Source organism: Molossus molossus, unplaced genomic scaffold (assembly GCF_014108415.1).
Source record: "Molossus molossus isolate mMolMol1 unplaced genomic scaffold, mMolMol1.p scaffold_m16_p_16, whole genome shotgun sequence".
Taxonomy (NCBI): Eukaryota; Metazoa; Chordata; class Mammalia; order Chiroptera; family Molossidae; genus Molossus; species Molossus molossus.
Genome location: NW_023425351.1, coordinates 44,873,623 through 44,893,509, shown reverse-complemented (window position 1 = coordinate 44,893,509; position 19,887 = coordinate 44,873,623). Strand labels below are relative to the sequence as shown.

The window sequence follows — 19,887 nt, the reverse complement described above, 5'->3', positions numbered from 1 at the left end:
TCTCTCTCCCTTTCTCTCTAAAAAATCAATAAAAGCATTTTCCTCAGATGAGGATTTTTTAAAAAGGTATTATCTTATGATAATAAAAACTATGACAACAACCTACATGTAATCTAAATGTAAGTCAATGATAGTATGTCTATGTAAGTCAGTGATAGTAGGTACTATAGTACATATGTAATGCTCTGCAGCCGTTAAAATATTTTTTTTTTTAAAAAAAAAACTTGTATTATAGAGTAAGGTTGAAAAAAAAAAGCAATATGACCAATTCTATAAAGATTGCCCTTGGTCTGGCTCAGCAGTTAGCGCGTCGGCCCACAAACCAGAGTTCCCAGTTTGGTTCCCACTAAGGGCATGTACCTCGATTGCAGTTTGTCCCAGGCCCTGATTGGTGTCGTGTGGGTGGCAACCACTCAATGTGTCTCTCTCACACCAATGTTTCTCTCTCTCTCTTTCTTCCTCTCTCCCTCCCATTTTAACTAAAGATAAATGCAAAAATGTCCTTGGGTGAGGATAAAAAAATATATATATATATATATTGCCCTTCATTGGAACAGGTTTCATGGGGGAAGGACATTATTTGTACCTTGCAAATGGTAGACTTCCTAATCAAACAATCCTTAAATTTACAGCTTCAAGAACGTTTGGAAAAAAAAAAAAAAAAAGTTGGAGAAAATATAGCATGCATCACATGGAATCCTAGATAATCAAAGAATGCATTTAAAATAACAAGTTCAACCTTCTACTGGAATTAAATATTTTTTCCCTTAATCAGTAGCCAAACTAATTAAGCTGAATTTTCCTTTTCATGCCCTCTCTCTTAGATCTGTAGGGAGAAAGAAATTATATATCCAAAAGGTTAACCATAAGAGGGAGCTTGAAGAAAACAGCCTTGATTAATTCATAGACCAGATAACAAGTTCCTGAGTAATGCCACTGGTTCTAATGCCACTAACACTAAAAATAAATTCCTAATCGCCTTAGATGTTTTCATGTTGTATCTCAGTTTAGAAAAGCACCAAATTACTTCCATAAATTGTCACTTTTCACGAATGTTACCATTAACGCTATAGGCAAATGCATATGACAGAGAACACAAAGAGATGTTTACATCCATAGCTCTGGAAAAGTTCGGTAATACTGTACAAAGTTTAATCACACGTCCACCGTGGCAGCCACTGAGGAGCAGCAGCCACGGCTCTGCGCTACCCCATGGCTGTGGCCTCAACATGGGCCACAGTCCCACGGGGGCCTCACCAAGCACACCAAGTTCCTGCGGGGCATGATCCCAGAGGCCTGCAGCTTAGCCCCCTATGAGCAGGGCCAAGGAGATGCTCAAGGTCTCTAAGGCCAAGAGGGCCCTGAAATTCATCCAAAAAAGGGTGGGGACACATGTGGAGAGAGAGGAGCTAGGCAAAGTCCTTGCAGCCATGAGGAAGGCAGCAGCCAAGGACTGAGCCCCATCTCTTCTGTGTGTGAAAGAACCTGTTCAGAAACTTGTGGGGGGTGGTTAATTACAGAGTCCTAGAGATTTGTCTTTGAAAAGTGGCTCCATTTTTAATAGCTCTACTACCGAGATAAATAACCAGAGTGTTTCTTAACAGCTCATAATAGACCAAAATAAATAAATGAAGTGAATGGATAAAAGCCGGACCAAACCTGAGGAATAAAAAAATACTGGCAGGTCTTTCAAATCAAAATAAAGCTGAAAATTTGAAGACTCTCACTATTTTGTCTTATTTTGGACCTGCCTGCCTCCATTTTTCCCCACAACTAATTACCTCAAAATTGAAAGGTAAATGTGTTTTTTCCCTAAATAATAATAATAATTATTATTATTTATTTTATTATTAATTAATTAATTTAATTTATTTTAATTTATTTGTTTATTTATTATTATGGCAATGGGGGAGAAAGGGAGGGATATCTATAATACTTTCTTTTTTTTTTTTAATCCTCACCCAAGGACATTTTTCCATTTTTTTTTTTTTGTACAGATAGAGTGGGGAGGAGAGAGAGAAAGAAAGAGAGAGAGAGAGAGAGAAACATCGATGTGAAAGGGACACATCGAGTGGCTGCCACCTGCACGACCAACCAGGGCCGGAGACAAACTGCAACTGAGGTACATGCCCTTAACGGGAACCGAACCCAGGTCTCTCTGGACAGCAGGCCAATGCTCTAACTGCTGAGCCAAACCGGCCAGGGCTTTTTTTTTTTTATTCTCACCCAAGGATATTTTTGCATTTATCTTCAGATAGAGCAGGAGGGAGAGAGGGAGGAAGAGAGAGAGAAACATTGACCAGTTGCCACCCACATAACCCAAACCAGGGCCGGGGACAAACTGCAACCAAGGTACGTGCCCTTAGGGGAACCGAACCCAGGACTCTCTGGTCCGTGGGCTGACGCTGTAACCGCTGAGCCAAACCAGCCTGGGCATATCTGTAATACTTTTAACAATAAGAAAATAAATAAAAATAAGTTATGTTTTTTTCTAATTATATTGTTTAAAGCTCTCAGACCATAAACTAGTATTCTGTTTCATCTTTGCGGTCTCAGAGCCTGGCATGGTGCCCAGCGGTATGCCTGACCTATAGGCACTCAATGAATCACCAAGTGGAATAGATGTGTGTGGTGACTGCTCATTTGTTGTTATTTAGAGGTATTCATCCTGAACTCAATTATCACCAGTCAGCTTGGAGATAGAGGCTCCCTCTCTCTTGACTAAGTTCCCTAAACTCATGGTTTTTGATTAGGGAACTTGGGTGCAGACCTAGGTCATTGCTTTCATTGACCAAGGATGGGGTCTGTGAATTAGGGGCAGTTCCCAAACTCAATGACTTCTACTGAGAGAAGAGATCATGGCTGGACCTTCTGCTAATAAACTCTTTTTACTGATGCTGAACTTTCTATAAAACCCCAAAAAGAGCTTTTAAGATATCAAATTACTATGTATATTAAAAACAAAATATGTCTGGCTGGTGTGGCTCAGTGGTTGAGCATCGACCCATGCACCAGGAGGTTGCCAGTTCAATTCCGAGTCAGGGCACATGCCCAGGTTATGGGCCAAATCCCCAGTGGGGGGCATGAAGAGGCGGCCAATAGATGTTCTCTCTCATCAATGTTTCTATCTCTCTCTCTTTCTCCCTTCCTCTCTCTCTAAAATCAGTAAAGGAAAAAAAAATTAAAATAAAATAAAACATAAAGCTCTTTTGAGATAGAAAATATAATGTGAGTTAATGGAAAGAAATGCAATTCAGCCCTGGCTGGGTGGCTCAGTTGGTTGGAGCATCACCCAAATGTGCCAAGGTTTCGGGTTTGACCCTCGGTCAGGACACATACAAGAATCAATCAATGAACATATAAATGGGTGGAACAACAAGTTTCTCTCTCTCAAATCAATTTAAAAAATCTTAATAAAAGAAAAGAAATGCAGTTCAAAACAAGTTCCCATTTTTTACCCTATCAAATTGGCAGACTTAAAAAAAGGATAATATGAATTATTGGAGAAGGCACATAGAATCCCTCTCCCACAGATACACTGCTGGGAGTGTTGACGAAAAGGTATCTGGATGGCAATTTGGAAATATGAACCAAATATTTTTTTAAAGAACACATATTTAGATCAGGAATGGCTCTACAATGAAAACTATTTCAAGGAAATAATTAAAAAATGTGTGAAGATTTAGCCGAAAGGATAATTATTTAATATTGATTGTAACAGTAAAATAAAAAAAATTTAAAAATGAGGGGAAAAAAATCTGAATGTACAGAAACATAGACTGTACATAAATGTTAAATTTATGTTTAATGTTAAATGTTAAATATAACATAAATGTTAAATTAATTTGAACATTTCCACTCAATGTAAAACTATAGAACCATTAGAAATATTTATCACCATGAAAAACTATCTGTGATCAATCTTAATTTAAAAATAAGTTACTAAACAGGATATAAATTACTATCTTATCTCTGTTTACATAGTGTGTCTGTATGTAGTAATTGCATAGAAAAGAGTAAAAATATCGATGTCAGAGTGTCAGCACTGTTAGCAGTGTTAACATCTCTGAGTGGTAGTTTTAGAGTAATTGTATTTCCTAATACTTTTTCAATTAAGTATGAATTAATTACCTTGCAAGGGGTCTTTTTAATAATCTTAAAAATAAGGGTAAAATAAAGGAAAATGTTTTATTGAGTTAAGTCCATAAAGGTTTATCTCAAACTTTCCACATTTGAAAACAATGAAAGTACTTACACACACAAGAGGAGTATGTTTGACATAACAAAATTTAAAGCTCTGAATATTTTTTAAATCATGAAATCAAATGATAAACAAGAAGTTGGAGAAGTGATAGTCAGAATTTTGACAAAGGAATTAATCATTGTAAGTGTGTAAAGAACTCTCACAAATCAATCATAAAAATATCAGCATTCCAATATATTAAATTTGAGTAAAAAATAAGAACAGGCCATTACTATCCCATATGGTGCATTTGTACAGGTGTTGGAAGGTGCCCTTTTCCCTGTGAGGAGGCCAGAGGGAAGCATGGCTGGATCTCAGCCCCAGGGTCCCTTCACCCAGGACACAATAACACAACTGTATGTAGTAGCTACGGCAAGAGCAAGTGCTTCAATTAAAAAGAAATATAAATGGCCAATAAATATCAGAGAAAATGCTTAACCTCATTAATTATCAAGCTGCAAAACAAAACAAAATACAGACTTCTGCTTTTAAGATTGACAAAAAAAAATTTATAAATCTCATTTACTGGTGATGAAAAAGACACTCTTAAACACTGTTGAGAAAAAACACAAATTTTTACAATCTTTCTAGAAGTCATATTCAAATTTTGTATCAAGAACCTAATGATATTTGTCTTTTGTTCATGTACTTCCAGAAACCTACTCTAAATAACCAGAGATATAAAGATGTATGCATAAGCACGATTTACAATAAAGAAAAAGCAAAACAATCTAAATATAAAAAATAGGAGATAGATTTTATCATTAATTGCTCGTAGACGAATACTTGAGACTAGTAAAATGCTAATAATATAACATTAAATAGAAAACACAGAATGGCCTGAATAATGTAAAAACAGGGAAGTTGGGTAATAATTTGTATACTCTTTTATAACCACATTGACATGTATGCACACATTAGAAACTGTGAGAAAATATATAAATGTTAGGGTCCCGGAATTACAAGTGATTTTTCTTCTATCTACTTTTCTCTGTTTTCCATTTTTACCTCATGAACATACATTATCTTCATAATCAGAAAAAACCCTCCCCAGGAAACGGTGCTTAAAAAAGAAAACATGCAAATGCACAAATGCGTGACAAAATAATTACAGTAACAGTCAGCCTACACTATACCATTAAAAGCAATGAGGATTCAGAAATGCTTCAAAACAGTGATTCATAAAATAATCCACCAAACACTCAATACAATAAAAATCTCAGAATCGTAAAAACATTTTCAATTTCTTCCATATTCCAGGAACAGTTGGTACAACAAAATCTGGTTAGCCCTGAAAGCTCTGGATAGCATATTCAATTTTGTCCACCTGGCCAAGCGTGGGTATGCTGCAGGAGAAAACGTAGCGACTTGTAATTAAATGTTTCCGGGGTATCAACCACATAGGTATTTCATTGTTTAGGAAGGACCAGGAAGACAAAAAGCATGTAGGAAGAGAAAAGAAATGCTTTAACAGCTGCCCCAGTTCATGGCAACTACAGGATACTAAAAGAGATCAATGAATTGTCCTAAAATTTGAGGGGAAAGTAAAAAACTGAAGGTACACACAGGATAAAAAGACAAAATGTGGCCCTTCCCTCATCTCCTTACACCAGCCCTATATGGATGTGTGCCTTTATTTATACTTTGAACATCCAAAGAAGATAATTTTTTTAAATGTGAGGTACAGTATTTGAGATCTGGAGAGTTCCTGCGCAATGAGAATTAAAGTATGGGGGAGGGGTGCCGGGAGCACGTGGGAGAGAAAGGAGCAATTGCAGATTTCACTTTTGAGTCCACAACCAAAAGGCATACCTATGAGTCTCTGTTTTACAAACTGTGTTGATTCCCACAGCCAAGCATTGCTCTGATTTTGCTCACATGTACAAAGCTCATTTCCATTTAGTTTGAAACCTCCCTTCTTGATTTTTTTTCCTGACATAATTTGGCAACTTCAGGATCCTGTGAGGCCATTTTCTCCCTCAAAGTCACATCGTGTACTTTTTGTTCCCTGTTGTGGATGCTCCTTGGCTGTGTTGATAAGCAAAACATTTGCGACAAAGCCTCCATTAAAGCTTGCCTGCAGGAAATCCAGTGATGCAATCTCACACAGCTTAACTAACAGACTCCAGCTCTGGCATGATCTATGTACCGGCTTGTAGAAGCAGGTCGATGAGTCACAGGCTTGGCCCTCCAGGGAAAAGCAAGTCTGCCTTATGGAAAAAATAAATTGTTGCTAAAATACAATAAAAACTCAACTTTGTCTACAACTCCTTTTTGTTTTCACAGAAAGCCACATCCCAGACTCTCCCTAAGCCTCCGATAGATTAAACGCAACTTGAACCCAGCACTGAGTCTCTCCCAAGGACATTCGGTGGTGTGAGATGGTATGGAAGGGATCCTCGCTTACAGAGATTTTTCTCCAAGGGAGCTAGGCAGCCGAATGGAGCCTGCTGAGTAGAAGAAATGGAGTTCCTCTCCTTAGTCATTCCCCAGCTTCAAGCTATGCAAAGGTTGGAAGCTACTACTATTTTGTGCTATTTTGAAAAATAGTTGGACTAGATAATTGGGCAAATCCCAAAAGACAGGGTTGTGGACATACGGACCCAGCTAATCTGCAGGTGAGGGGCACAGCGCAGAAGGCCTGGCAGAGAAGTGCGGGAGGGAGGCAGGGACTGCTGGGCATCAGCTAGATTCCACCTGAAGCAAGCACCACGCAGCCTTTCCCTTTTTGTTTAGGGCGTGTGTGTGTTATTTTTAAATGTTTCCAGGGCAGAAGGACTACTTTAAAAAATAACCTTTAAATTGTTCTCCTTAATTACAAAAGCAATATAAGTTCACTTCAGCAAACTAGAAAAATATAGAGGCACCGATAAGAGACAAAAGCACCTATAATTTCTCCGCAGAGAGCAAACTACTTTTAACCTATTGTGGTTTTATTCTTTATTTTTTTATGCCTATAAACACTCTAATACAATACATCATAAACCTTTTCTCCCATTGTTTTTCTATAATGCTTTATAATCAGCTGGGCACTTACTGTTTTACCGATTTTTCACTTTCAAAAATAATGCTACAATGAATAGCCTTGATTATTTCCTTAAGATAAATCCCTAAAACTGGAATTCAGGTGTAAACAGGTTGGCCCATTTCCACCAGTTTTGTCAAACTGCTTTCCACAAAGTTTGTAATAATTTATAATACTCCTAGAAATGTATTTTTCCAAATTCAGTTTTCTTCATCTTGGCCAATTTGACAGGAAAAGTTGAAAATTCTCTGCTCTATAATCTGTATTCCTTGGGTTATTAATAAAGCTCAATATTATGTCCTATGTTTATTAACCACTTGTATAGCTTTTGTGAATTGTCTACTTGTATTATTTAACCATATTTCTATTGAGGCATTTGTCTTTTATAATGTTTTCAAAATATGTATGGTATACATATTTTTAAAAGTAGACACCAAGACTCCAAAGCTAAAAAACTGTGGTTTGCAGAGGAAGCATAAATGTACTTAAGGGGCCTTGTAACCTATTAAAAGTCCTTCAACATGAGACCCTCCCAGGGGCTGCAGCCTGTTTTGTCCTGGTACTGCGAGAAAATCGAATTCAGGATCTTTTAAATCCTGTAACACAGTAGGATTTTATTCCTGACCTAAATTAATGGTTACTGTGTGCTCTGGTGTGAGATAATATATTACCATATATCTGAAGTTAAACTGCAGCTGCCTTTCTTATCCTTATATTATTTAACACCTTTTCTGAATACTTACTAAACTACTGGCTTGGCACTATTGGCTGAGAGTGGGCATCCCTAAATTAGGTTTTATTATGAGGAGCAGAGGAAGGAGAAGAAAAAGGAAAAAGGAGGAGGACACAGGAGGAAGAGGGGGGAGGAGAAGAAGAGGAGGGAAGGGGGTAGGGGGCAGAAGCCTAGAAGTTGTCCCATCTGCCTAAGGTTTTGGCTTACTAAATTCCATGCAATGTGCATCCACTTGAATACTGCCTCACTCTCACTTCCTGAGCTGCCTGGAGTAGACCACTTCCTGGGCTCTCTCCCGAAAGAGTTCTCAGAGTACCTGCCAGGCCCTTTTATCTGATTTGCTTGTACCCTTTATTTACCAACCCAGTGAGGCGGTGCGGGGATCCTAGGTAAACCCTTGATCTCACCACCTAGCTGCCCTTCTGAATTCCATGTGGCCCTCTGAAACCTCACCTGCCAGAAGTCTGTTTCTTTGCCATCTTAGTCAGATCACCTTTTATTTTGGTAAAGGACTGTGGGGCATGGGGGTTAGAAGCAGGTCCCACTGTGCCTTGGACTCTCCTATCCATCACTCTCTTGTGAGACCTCACCGCCCCCTCCGAGTCCCAGCCCCCACGGTGGACCCCTCATGCGGGAGAACAGAAGACCCACAGAATGTTGGAGCAGGTAATTCTCCTCAGATATCATTTAGTTCAACTTCATTTTGCAGATGAAAAATAATGAAAGAAGACTCCTCTGATCTTATGTTAATTATCTTATGTTAATTATCTTATTGGCAATACAGGAAAGAGGCAAAAGCTACCTTTGTTTCTTGCTTCTTTGAAAAGTTAGATCCAAGTACAGAAAGCAGTTATTTTGTGGGGCTCACTTCACTGAGAACTAAAAACATTGAGGAAAGTCCACACTAACTCGCATTAATGTGATCAGAATCTTAAACGGGTATTTCATATATTCACGCTTCTGTTTTAAGAAGGAACTGGGCAATGCCTCCCATGTTTTCAATCTCCCTACAAAAAAAGAAGACAGCCTATTTTCCAATTCATCAAAACTTCAGATTTTCAGTTTATTCTTACAACCCCAACATGCAACACAGAAGAAATATAATGTAAGGCACTTTCCTCAAGCCAAACTTTCGGCTCTAATTCCTATGCTTGGCTACCCCCGTGCCCTCTGTGATCTCTAAGGCTTGAGTCCTTGATCTAGGGTTCTAGGCTTCGAGTTAGAATCAATTCCCCAGGAGGACAAACAGCCACATGCCACCCCACCCCAGAACCCAGCACTAACACGGGTGACTCTCCTACTGAGGAAATGCAGGCAACTCAACAGCTGCTAAAGCAGTTTCCTCCTGCTTCCTCTCTTCCTCTCCTTTCTCCCTTCTTCCCTTCACTTCAACCTTCCCCTTTTCTAAAACCCCAGTCTAAAGTCGGGGCCTTTAAAAACAAAAGACTCTGGCCCTGGGGGGTTAGTCGTACTTGCACATTTAGCGGTCAGAAGAAAGGCGGGAGCTGAGCTAAAAAGAAGCAACAAGAAAACCCTGCTTTCCTTTTCTGCTCTGGAGGGCGTCTGCATTCACGCTGGTAAAGGGAGCATTTCCTTAGAAGTGAAAGTGAAGTCAGCCCACTTGAAAAGTGCTCCCGACAAAGTTCATTGCCATGTTCCTTAAAAAGTAAAATAAGCGATTGCTTTCCCCTGGAAACCCACTGAAACGTACAATCTCTGCAACCCAACTTATGCCGAAAGTACACTGAAATCCCCTGAAATGTACCAGTGTCTCTAGTATTTTCTGTAGAACTCTACAAATGTGTGCTTGATTGGTACTGTATATGACAAATCAAAATGTACTGTTTTCAGAAATATTACTCTAATCATATTAGTCACCAAAACATGTCAAACTAAAACACTTTTTTTTTATCACTTAGTCACCAAAACATGTCAAGCTAAAACACTTTTTTTTTATCCACACCCGAGGACATTTTTCGATATTTTGTTCAGATAGAGTGGGAGGGAGAGAGAGAGAAATATCGACGTGAAAGGGACACATCAAGTGTTTGCCACCCATACAGACTGCAACTGAGGTGTGTGCCCTTAGCGGGAACCGAACCCTGGTCTCTCCAGACCGCAGGCCAACGCTCTAACCGCTGAGCCAAACCAGCCAGGGCCTAAAACACTTCTTAACCCTCTTACCAATAAAATGGAGGGTCGGGTGGAGGTAGATCCCCAAAGAGATCCTTTCTTGCTTCTATCCCATTTAACCTATTACAGTTCAGTCTTTTTTACCATTTACCATTAAAAGGCTTACATCATAAAATGTAATTTCCTGGTAATGGATTGATGGATGGATGGATGGATGGAGAGACAGGTTAATTAACTGATCTATCTGTCTGAAGCAAGGAGCTGGGCCATCTCTAGAGCAGCGATTTTCAGCCTTTTTCCTCTCATGGCACATATAAACTAATTACTAAAATTCTGCAGCACACCAAAATATATATATTTTTGCTGATTGGACAGAAAGAAATAGTATAATTTTGAATCACTCACACCAGACGGCTATTATTGTGTTGGTTGTGGTCACTTTTTTTGTTTGTTTGTTTGTTTTTTTGTCACTCTAAGGGAAAAAGTCCAGTGACCCCGACTAAACAGTCAGGTATTGCATGTTTTAAAAATTCTTGGGGCACACTTTTTGAAAATCACTGCTTTAAAGGATGGAAATCCACAGGGCAGGTGGAGGGTAGGGTGAGTCTGAATTTGGAGTGCCTAAATATGAAGACCTGTGAAGCAGTCTGCGGGACTCCCAGGTACAGGCTGTCATTACTAAGCAACCCACTAGTCGTCCTGAGCCAAAGCAAAAATTCCTCTTCAGCCTGTTGCTGCTCGCTAAGGAATTTTTCCTGGACAAGTTTGCCAAACCAATCACTATTCTATTTCAGCTTAGACCTAGTTTTTAATAATTGAACAGGAATCCTTGAATACCTTTTTAAAAGGAAGAGAGTGTCCACACCCCAACGTGAGTGCCAAGTATCATGAGTGAGAACTATAATTCATTTAGGATGAGGCTTTCCTTATATTAAAGAGAACTTAAACATTTTCCGAGGTTAAACATAGTTGACTTGAATTAGATGGGGCAACATCGTCTGCTGCCATCATCTTCCTTCTTGGCTCAGGTAATAAGGACGGGTTGCTGATAACTGTAAATGCCAAGAGAACGCAGCATGGTTCACTGACTGAAACATACCTAAAGTCAGATTCACATGGTCTCTGTGCAAGAAACTGGGCATGTGTCAATTCCTACTAAGTAATATGTCAGGAAAGTGGTGTCAGGAGACAGACCAAGGAGAGGGAGGAAGGAAGGGGAGGGAGGAAAAACTGTTGGTTCAGACAAGGGAAGAAGTAAGAGAGATTGAAAATACTACTTAACCAAATTGTTCATTTTTTAACCATACAGTCTAGGTACATGAAGGTCACAAATGGGAACCTAAGCATCTGCTTCAATTATCTAGGGCTTTTTTTTTTTTTTTTTATCCTCACCCGAGGACACTTTTTCATTCTTTGTTCAGATAGAGCAGGAGGGAGAGAGAGAGAGAAACATTGATGTGAAAGGGACACATCGAGTGGCTGCCACCCACACGACCAACCAGGGCCGGGGACAAACTGCAACCGAGGTACATGCCCTTAGCGGGAACCGAACCCGGGTCTCTCCGGACCGCAGGCCGACGCTTTAACCGCTGAACCAAACCAGCCAGGGCAATTATCTAGGGCTTTTTAAAAGATTTAATAACCTAACATCAAAATAATAATTTTGTTTAAATTATCTATAGCTTTCAAACGAGGACTTCGTAGGGTTATTGGGTATCGTTGTTGTTTATATGCTTCTATGTATGTTTGCTTTACCTGGCTACTTGTTTCAATCTCCTTTTGACTTTGCAGAGTCTAGTAAAAATGGATAGATATGGCTCTTCATCTGCTGCTCTAGCATTTGCTTTTCATCAGAGGCACAGGGCCCATTTGGGCGGCCTGATCTCCACAGTCAGTTTAAAAGAGGACCTAATTACAGGCCAACAGAAGGCCTAGTACCATCTTATCAGGGCAATACTTAAAGCTACCATTAGCCCTAGAAATGAAACTACAACCATCATTTCATTAAATCATCTCACCAGGGACCAACATCAGATCAGACCTTTGTATTACAAAGTAGACTCTAAATTCAATTAAATGACTATCTCCAGGAAAATGAACACTAGTTTGGGGTTCTAATGTGAAACTGTAGAAAGACAACATGGGCCTTCTAACTCCAACCCAGCTCCCTGGTGAGTGGGTTCCAGACTTAAAGCTGAGCTTGACCCTTGGCTACATGCCTGGCAGAGACCCAAGCGGGTGGCATCACTCCATATCAAGTCTTTAGCAGCTCTGGACATACTGACCTGTCAAAATGACCCCATTCTTCCAGAAGGGGCAGTCAGCAAGCAATGAAAGCAACTGACGTTGAGAGAAGACCTAAGAATTCTTAAACCCAAGTTTGTGTCAGAAGCCACTCATCCAGAAGCATCATAGTAAACACAAAGTCACAGGTTTACTTTCACTTACAAACTGACAAATGCCCGAGAAGCTGCATCTAAATTGAATGTATTATGTAAACTAATGATAAGTATTCAAAGCATTATTTGGCTAACTAACCCAATCATAAAAGGTACCAGGACACTGTTTAAATGCACATGCCCTGGCCCTCTCTGGAGAATCTCATTCCACAGTTCTGGGGTGGGGCCTCGGTATCTGTAGTTTTACCAAGTGCCTCAGGTGACATTTTTGTAATCAGATGAATTTCGGAAGCAGTCATTTAAGTGATTCCTATGGAGATTTATACTCTTAAGCACATATGTAATTATCTACAACTTTTAAAATTAATCCAGATTTTCATGTTGTTCTCTAGCATTTTCTTATTTTTCAGATAGGTTAAATGCCTGTATATTAGTTTACTTTCCTAAAGATGCAAAACTAACCAAAGCACTCTGTTTGCAATGTCTCACTTTCAAACAATGGACAAGCCTGTGTTTTCTGATAGATATAAGTTTGCAGCAACTGAATGAGGTCAAGAGAAGGCAAGAAAGGCAAGCCTTATTCTGCTGGAGGCTAATGTTAAAGGATTGAGATAGTACAAGAAGAGTGATAGGTTAAATTAAGAGTTTTAGGGAAGCGGGATTGTCAGAGCAAACTTTGGTCCCTCTTCTTCAGTTCTGATTCCCAGGGCTCTTCTAGAAGGCATTCATTTATTCATCTCTAAAGTATGGAGCGTGTAGAATTTAATCCACTGTAGGAAAGAGAACACTAGACCCTAACCATCCAACTGGTGATACTCTGGGAAAAACAAGACTGACATTATTAGCAGATTCTTTATTTGCTTACCTCTTGACTGCCAGGACCATTTTTAAGTATAATTTTTTTCTATTCTTTACTAATTAAGTAGTTTACTTAATGGGACCATTATCTCTCTACCTCTCTGCTCACCCATATTGGGCTCCTTTCTGATCTTATAACATGCTAAGCACTCTCTCAGCTCAGGGCCTTTGCACTGCTCTTCCATCTGCCAATAAGAAACACTCTTATCCCAGGTAACTTCAGTGCTTTCCCCCTCACTTCCTTCATGTCTCTGCTCAAAGGTCATCTCATCAGAGAGGCCATCCTTGACCACTTTATATAAAATACTCCCCATTATTATCAATCCCTCTAACCTGTTTTGCTTTCCTTTATAGCACTTATCACCACCTAATTTATTATGTATTTACTTCTTGATTGATTTACTGTTTGTTTGCCCCAACTAGAATGTAAGCAGCATGAGGGTAAGGGCTTTGTTTACTCACTGGTGAATCTCAATGCCTGCTTTACAGTGCCACTCAAGACATATTTATTTATTGAATAAATGAGTGCATATTTTTAGTGGTTTAAGAAAGAAATGATTAATTCTTAATATTTGTGATCTTAAAAGATATTTAATATAGCCAAATGGAAACAAATATATGCATTTATAAAACTAAAAAGTTTAATTAAAAAGTTTCATCCCATTATTTAAAAGGTTATCCACATGAAATTCCTATAATTTGGGGTATTTTCTGTTTCCTTTCTAGAATAATGGCCAGACTCCTTAAGACAAAGCACAGAGAATGACTAAAAGTAATTGTCCTAGGCAAAAGTGGGGTGGGTAGGGAGCAGGGGCATTGATATAAAATTACCTGATAAATACATTATTGTATTTTCTTTTAGTAATTTACCAGGTATTGCCTTAATTAAAATTATGTCTGTTCAGTTCAACATCACTAAGTATCAGGAAAATACAAATTAAAACCACAATGAGATATACCTCACACCTGTCAGAATGGCTATCATAAAAAAATTAACAAGCAACAAATATTGGTGATGACGTGGAAAAAAGGGAACTCTCCTGCATGGTTGATGGGATTATGAATTGGTGTATTCACTATGAAAAAGAGTAGGGAGTTTCCTCAAAAAATTAAAAATAGAACTACCATATGACCCAGAAATTCCACTTCTGGTCATTTATCCAAAGAAATCCAAAACACTAATTTGAAAAGACATATGCACCACTATGTTTACTGCAGCATTATTTACAATAGCCAAGATATGGAAGCAACCTAGTTGTCCATCAATAGATGAGTGGATAAAAGATGTGGTACATATAAGAAAGACAAATACCATATGATCTCACTTATTTGTGGAATATAATGAAGAAAAAAAAGCTGATGAACAAAATAGACCCGGAGACATAGAAAGGAATATGGTTCAGATTGACAAACCTCAGAGGAGGAGGGCAAGAGGGGATGAGATAAACCAACGAACTTATATGGGCAAATGCGTAACCAATGGACATAAACAACAATGCTGGGGGGGAGGGAACAGGATCATGAGGAGGGTATCTAGGGGGGAAAAAGAAGAAACATCTGTAACAAAAATAAATTAATAAAAATTACAATAATAAAATAAAAAGATGTGCCCTGGCCAGTTTGGCTCAGCGGTTAGAGCGTCGGCCTGCGGTCCGGAGAGACGCGGGTTCGGTTCCCGCTAAGGGCACGTACCTCGGTTGCAGTTTGTCCCCGGCCCTGGTCAGTCGTGTGGGTTGCAGCCACTCGATGTGTCCCTTTCGCATCGATGTTTCTCTCTCTCTCTCTCTGTTCCTTTCTCTCCCTCCCACTCTACCTGAACAAAATATAGAAAAATGTCCTCAGGTGAGGATAAAAAATAAAAATAAAAATAAATAAATAAATAAATAAATAAAAAGATGTGGTACATATATACAATGAAATATTAGTCAGCCATAAAAAAGAATGAAATCTTGCCATTTGCAACAACATGGCTGGACCTAGAGGGTATTATGCGAAGTGAAATAAATCAGACAGAGAAACACACATACCATATGATTTTACTTATATATGGAATCTAAAAAACAAAATAAATAAACAAAACAGAAACAGACTCATATATACAGAGAACAAACTGATGGTTGCCAGAGGGAAAGGGGTTAGGAGACTGGTGAAAAAGGGTAAGGGATTAAAATGTACCAACTGTCAGTTATAAAAATAGTCATGGAGATACAAAATAAGGCATAGGGAGTACAGTCAATATTATTAATAACTATGTATGGTGTCAGATGGGTACTAGACCTACAAGATCACACTTTGTAAGTTATATAAATATCTGATCCCTATGCTGTACATCTGAAATTAATATATTGTATGTCAACTGTAATTAAAAATATTTAAATTTAAAATTGTTTGTTCATGTGTCACCTTCCACCAGAGTATAAGCTTCTTGTGTTGCGTAAGCTTCTTACTTAAGCATCTTTTTATTCTCCTATAATGCCTCTCTGAATGTGTTGCAAATAGTAAACAATCAGAAATCACATTTATGTAATGAAAAATACCTGTGGGTGTCAAATAAAATTATATATGTATGCTCTCTGAATATATATTATATATATGGCAGTAAAATAATAGTTTCTAAATCTATTAATGCCTTGCTAGAATACATTTGCTTGTTGACAAAGGTCATACATCTTCATAAAATTTACAAAGAGAGAACAGAGAATTTTAAAATATGTACAAAGACAAACTGTCCTAAAAATACTTTGCTTTAATTAGTGATAGCATCAACACCACAGAACATAAGCAGGAGGTTTCAATCTGAAAAGCTCATAACGATAAAAAAGATGATGCAACTACTTCAGTCTAGACTTGTTAACTGAAATTATCTTCATATGCTATCCAACAGATTACTTATACTTTGATAGGTTTATGGAAAAATATTCTGTGTGTATTCCTTTAGGTTACTTTCAAAAAATACAGACAGGCTTCCTAGGTGCATTTACCAGAAGGTGACAGAGATCAAGCTTCAGGACCCCTCCCTTGACCTGGCAGAAAGCCCCAGCAACTGCTCAAGTATTATTTTTCCTAAGACCCCACACCTCCACCCCACCTAATATACACAACTGCATAGGCTTCAGGTACATAAAACATGGACCCATGCCTGCCAGTCCTCCATGAGAATATTAATATTAAGAAAACTAGGCTATAATTTACAAAAATGATACAAAACTCATTTATTAATTTCCAGCATCTCTCAATAGTCCAAGCAAAGTGAGGCAAGTGGGGTCCAAGGGTGCTTCTCTTTGCAGCATACTGTTGGTATTGCTTTTTCCAGGATACAAAATGAACTCTTGGAAACCATAGATAAAAGCTACTTTCATTAAATGTGTGTGTGTGTGTGTGTGTGTGTGTGCGCGCGTGCGTGTGTATATATTCCTAGATAGTTACTACCCATAAAAGTTAGGTAATGTAGTGAAACCAGATTGCTAGCGTTTAGAAATTAATTTCAATACTAAATAAATTGTCCTTCTTGGTGCTAAGTATAACAGGTGAAAATAACCCACCCGTTTCCATTCTTAATTTGTTCTAGTGGTGGTGTATCACAAAACTAAGCAGTGCAACCAAATGTTAATTGTGTGATTTAATTAAGGAATTACAATAAGTCTTACCCGAAATTCGCTACATTAGGAACCATATTTGACATGAGGACCAAAAGAAACCAAAAAGCCCTGCTGTCATCTTGGCTTTTGGCTTCTGAAGTTTCCAAAATCGAGTGGTGATTTTTCAAAAGCCAGAGAGAAGTTGAGGTTAGAGTGGGGGTATTCATACAAGCCTACACCTTCCTATCCCGACTCCTACCCTCCTTCTGTGTTTGGAACTCTGTTCTTCCCCTCCGGGTGTAGTACGCAGTTAACTTTTCGTTGGTAGGTAAAGTGGTACTAATATCTGGTAGATTTTTAAAAGTACCACAGCATGTGCTGTTAGCTATGCCTACACTACAATGACTTGACTTTGAGGACAAGCCCCTCTCTCCACCTCAGAGCAGGTCCACAGGGCATTTCCTCTGCCCCCTCGGAGTCCTTCAGTTTGGGAATGGTCCCGGGCCACTTCTCCAAGGAGAGGCACCGGCGGCCCGCGGCCTCCGGGCGCCCTGCGCCTGCCCTGGTGGAGACACCCTTAGTAAGATCTCCTTGGGGTAGCCGTACCACCAAGGGAAAGCCACAAGGGAAAGCAAAAAGGTGGCCACGACGCACTTCGACTAAGACGCAGCCAGTTCCCAGCCCCTGGCGCGCCTCAAGGGAGGGGGAAGGGAGTGTCGCCATCGAATCCCATGAAAGGCCTCGGGACCCACCTCCGGCTCCCTCCTGCTCCCGCCCTCGGCCCCACCTCACCCTGCCAGCACAAAGCCGTCCCGAAGGCAAGGGCCAGGCCTGCCGGGAGGCCGCCTGGACGCTACTGGACCCGGCGACCCGCGGCTCAGGCCGGGCAGGTCGCCGATCGCCGGCGGGTTTAGAGTTCCCATCCCAGACGGGAAGGACGCGCCTCCCGGCTCGCCCTTCAACGCGCGGGAAATCTGCCCCGCCACCCGGGCCCCAGCCTTTCCACCTGAGAGGCCCCGAGAAGGCCCGGCGCAACCCACGCAGCCCCGCTAGCCACGCCCGAGGTGGCGGCCTCCGGCGTGGAGGGCCTGGGCCGGCGGGTCGCGGCGGGGTCGCGGGCGCAGCGTCCGAGCGTGGGGGGGGGGGGGTTACTCGGCAAGTTGCAGGCGACCCTTCGCGTCCGCCCGAGGCACAGACTCAATGTCTCAAATTAAGTTCTCCCTTGTTCCCCAAACTCCCGGTCCTCGAGCACCTTCGCGAAGTCGCCAAACAATGCGGGGTAGTCCGGGGGGATGGGAACAGGCAGGGGGTCGGGGACAGCGCCGGGCTGTCCCCGAGACCCTGGGCGCCCCCGCGCCTCGCCTCCCGTCGGGGGCGCGCACACGCACACCCTCCTGCCCAAGTGCGGGAAGATGGCCGTTTCTGCTTCAGTATAAAGGCTCTTTGTTGCGCTCACACAAAAGCCGCCAAGACCCGCTTTTCCAGCAGGCCCTTTGGGCAAATGGAAGAAACTCAGCAGAATTTCCAAATGGCCCTAGAAGCCTGAAGCTGTAGGAGCGACTAAAAGAGAGAGGAATAACAGGCCTCCCGCCCTCATCTACCCAAACCTCTGTCAACATCTAAGTACTGGTCCTGGGAGACGGGAGTTGAGGTCCTTCATAAGGGAGGGAAGGAAAGAGGGAAACCTACTTTTACTATCAAGGCCCGAAGGGGGTATTAAACATTCACATTCTTGCAGGGTTTCTCCCCTTAACCAGGGTAGAAACTTAATCTGAAAAAAAGTCTGGATACACCAAAAAGAAAAAGAAAAAAGAAAGGAAAAAAAAAAAAAAAACCAACAATAGCAACTTAAAAAAAAAAAGGCAAAAACATAACAAACCAGTTGCCATCAGCCCAAAGTAGTAGTAGCAGCAGCCGGCGCGTGTGATCCACTTACTTGTCCGACTCTTGTGACATGTTTGATCCAATGAACTCGCTCCCCTTTTCCTGGAGCCTCAGCCTCTGGTGAAACTGGACTTTCAAGTCTGTGCAGGTGAAGGTGTGTGAGAGCGCCCGAGATGGCAGAACAAGAGCTACAGGTAATTCTGCTTTTCCGTCCCCCCTCACCACTCTCGCTCGCTCGCCCGCTCGCGCCCTCACCTAGCCGGAAAGGTGGGATAAGGAGGGGCCCCTCACATGGGGCCCGAGCTCGGAGGTGGCCCGGCGGCGCGGAGTCCTCCTGGATCGTGGCAATGGGCAGTCACAGAGCAGAAAGTGGCGGACTTGGTCGGCCACAGGTAACTTTCTCGCAAGGAGCTGAATTCTTTTACTAAAGGGTACAAGCCCGAGGGACGAGCTGCGCGGTGATTGGCTGTAGGGCTCCCTCAGGTGAGCTGCCATTGGCAGAGGCGCGCTCAGGTAAGGCCCTTCTCCAAGTGCAGGTAACTCACTCCGAAGTTTACCTGAGTGGAGCGGCGGCACGTTTGCAGCGCTGCGGCAGCCCGTGGGAGCCGAGGGTCAGTGCTTCGAGTGGACTTCACGCTACTTTTTCCTTCTTCCTCTTGGCCAGCCGGGGGTGTAGTGGGGGCGGGAGTGTGGGGGGCTTGGAGAAGCGAAGGAACCAGGAAAAAAAAAGCAACACCTGCAACCACTAGGGATTGTGGGTCGAACGGAAGGACTAAGGAGAGCTGAACTCTGGTATCCCAAGCCAACCGGAATCAAATGAGCGGCACGACCACAAGACTTTTAATTCCTACCTTAAGAAGGCTGTTTGACAGTTTCAGAAGAGTACGAGACTGAAGTTTACTTTGTGCTCACAGGAGGGGAATACACAACGATCGCCGGGTTTGTTGCGTAATTTCATTTTTAACATTCTTACCCACAACAAACACCTCAGTGCCTCCATGTGTAAAAGGTACCATGTAGATTACAGATTTTCA

General features: G+C 41.1%; 1 protein-coding gene across 1 annotated transcript in view; it reads right to left on the bottom strand.

The window, feature by feature from the left end:
• Window positions 1-19,254, bottom strand: part of GRHL2 (grainyhead like transcription factor 2) — a 168,538-nt gene extending 149,284 nt beyond the window's left edge. The window contains exon 1 of the mRNA XM_036264003.1: window positions 18,906-19,254. Within this exon, the coding sequence (XP_036119896.1) occupies window positions 18,906-18,925 (20 nt within the window). The 5' untranslated portion in view covers window positions 18,926-19,254. The remainder of the gene's footprint in view (window positions 1-18,905) is intronic.
• Window positions 19,255-19,887: the final 633 nt, after the last annotated feature.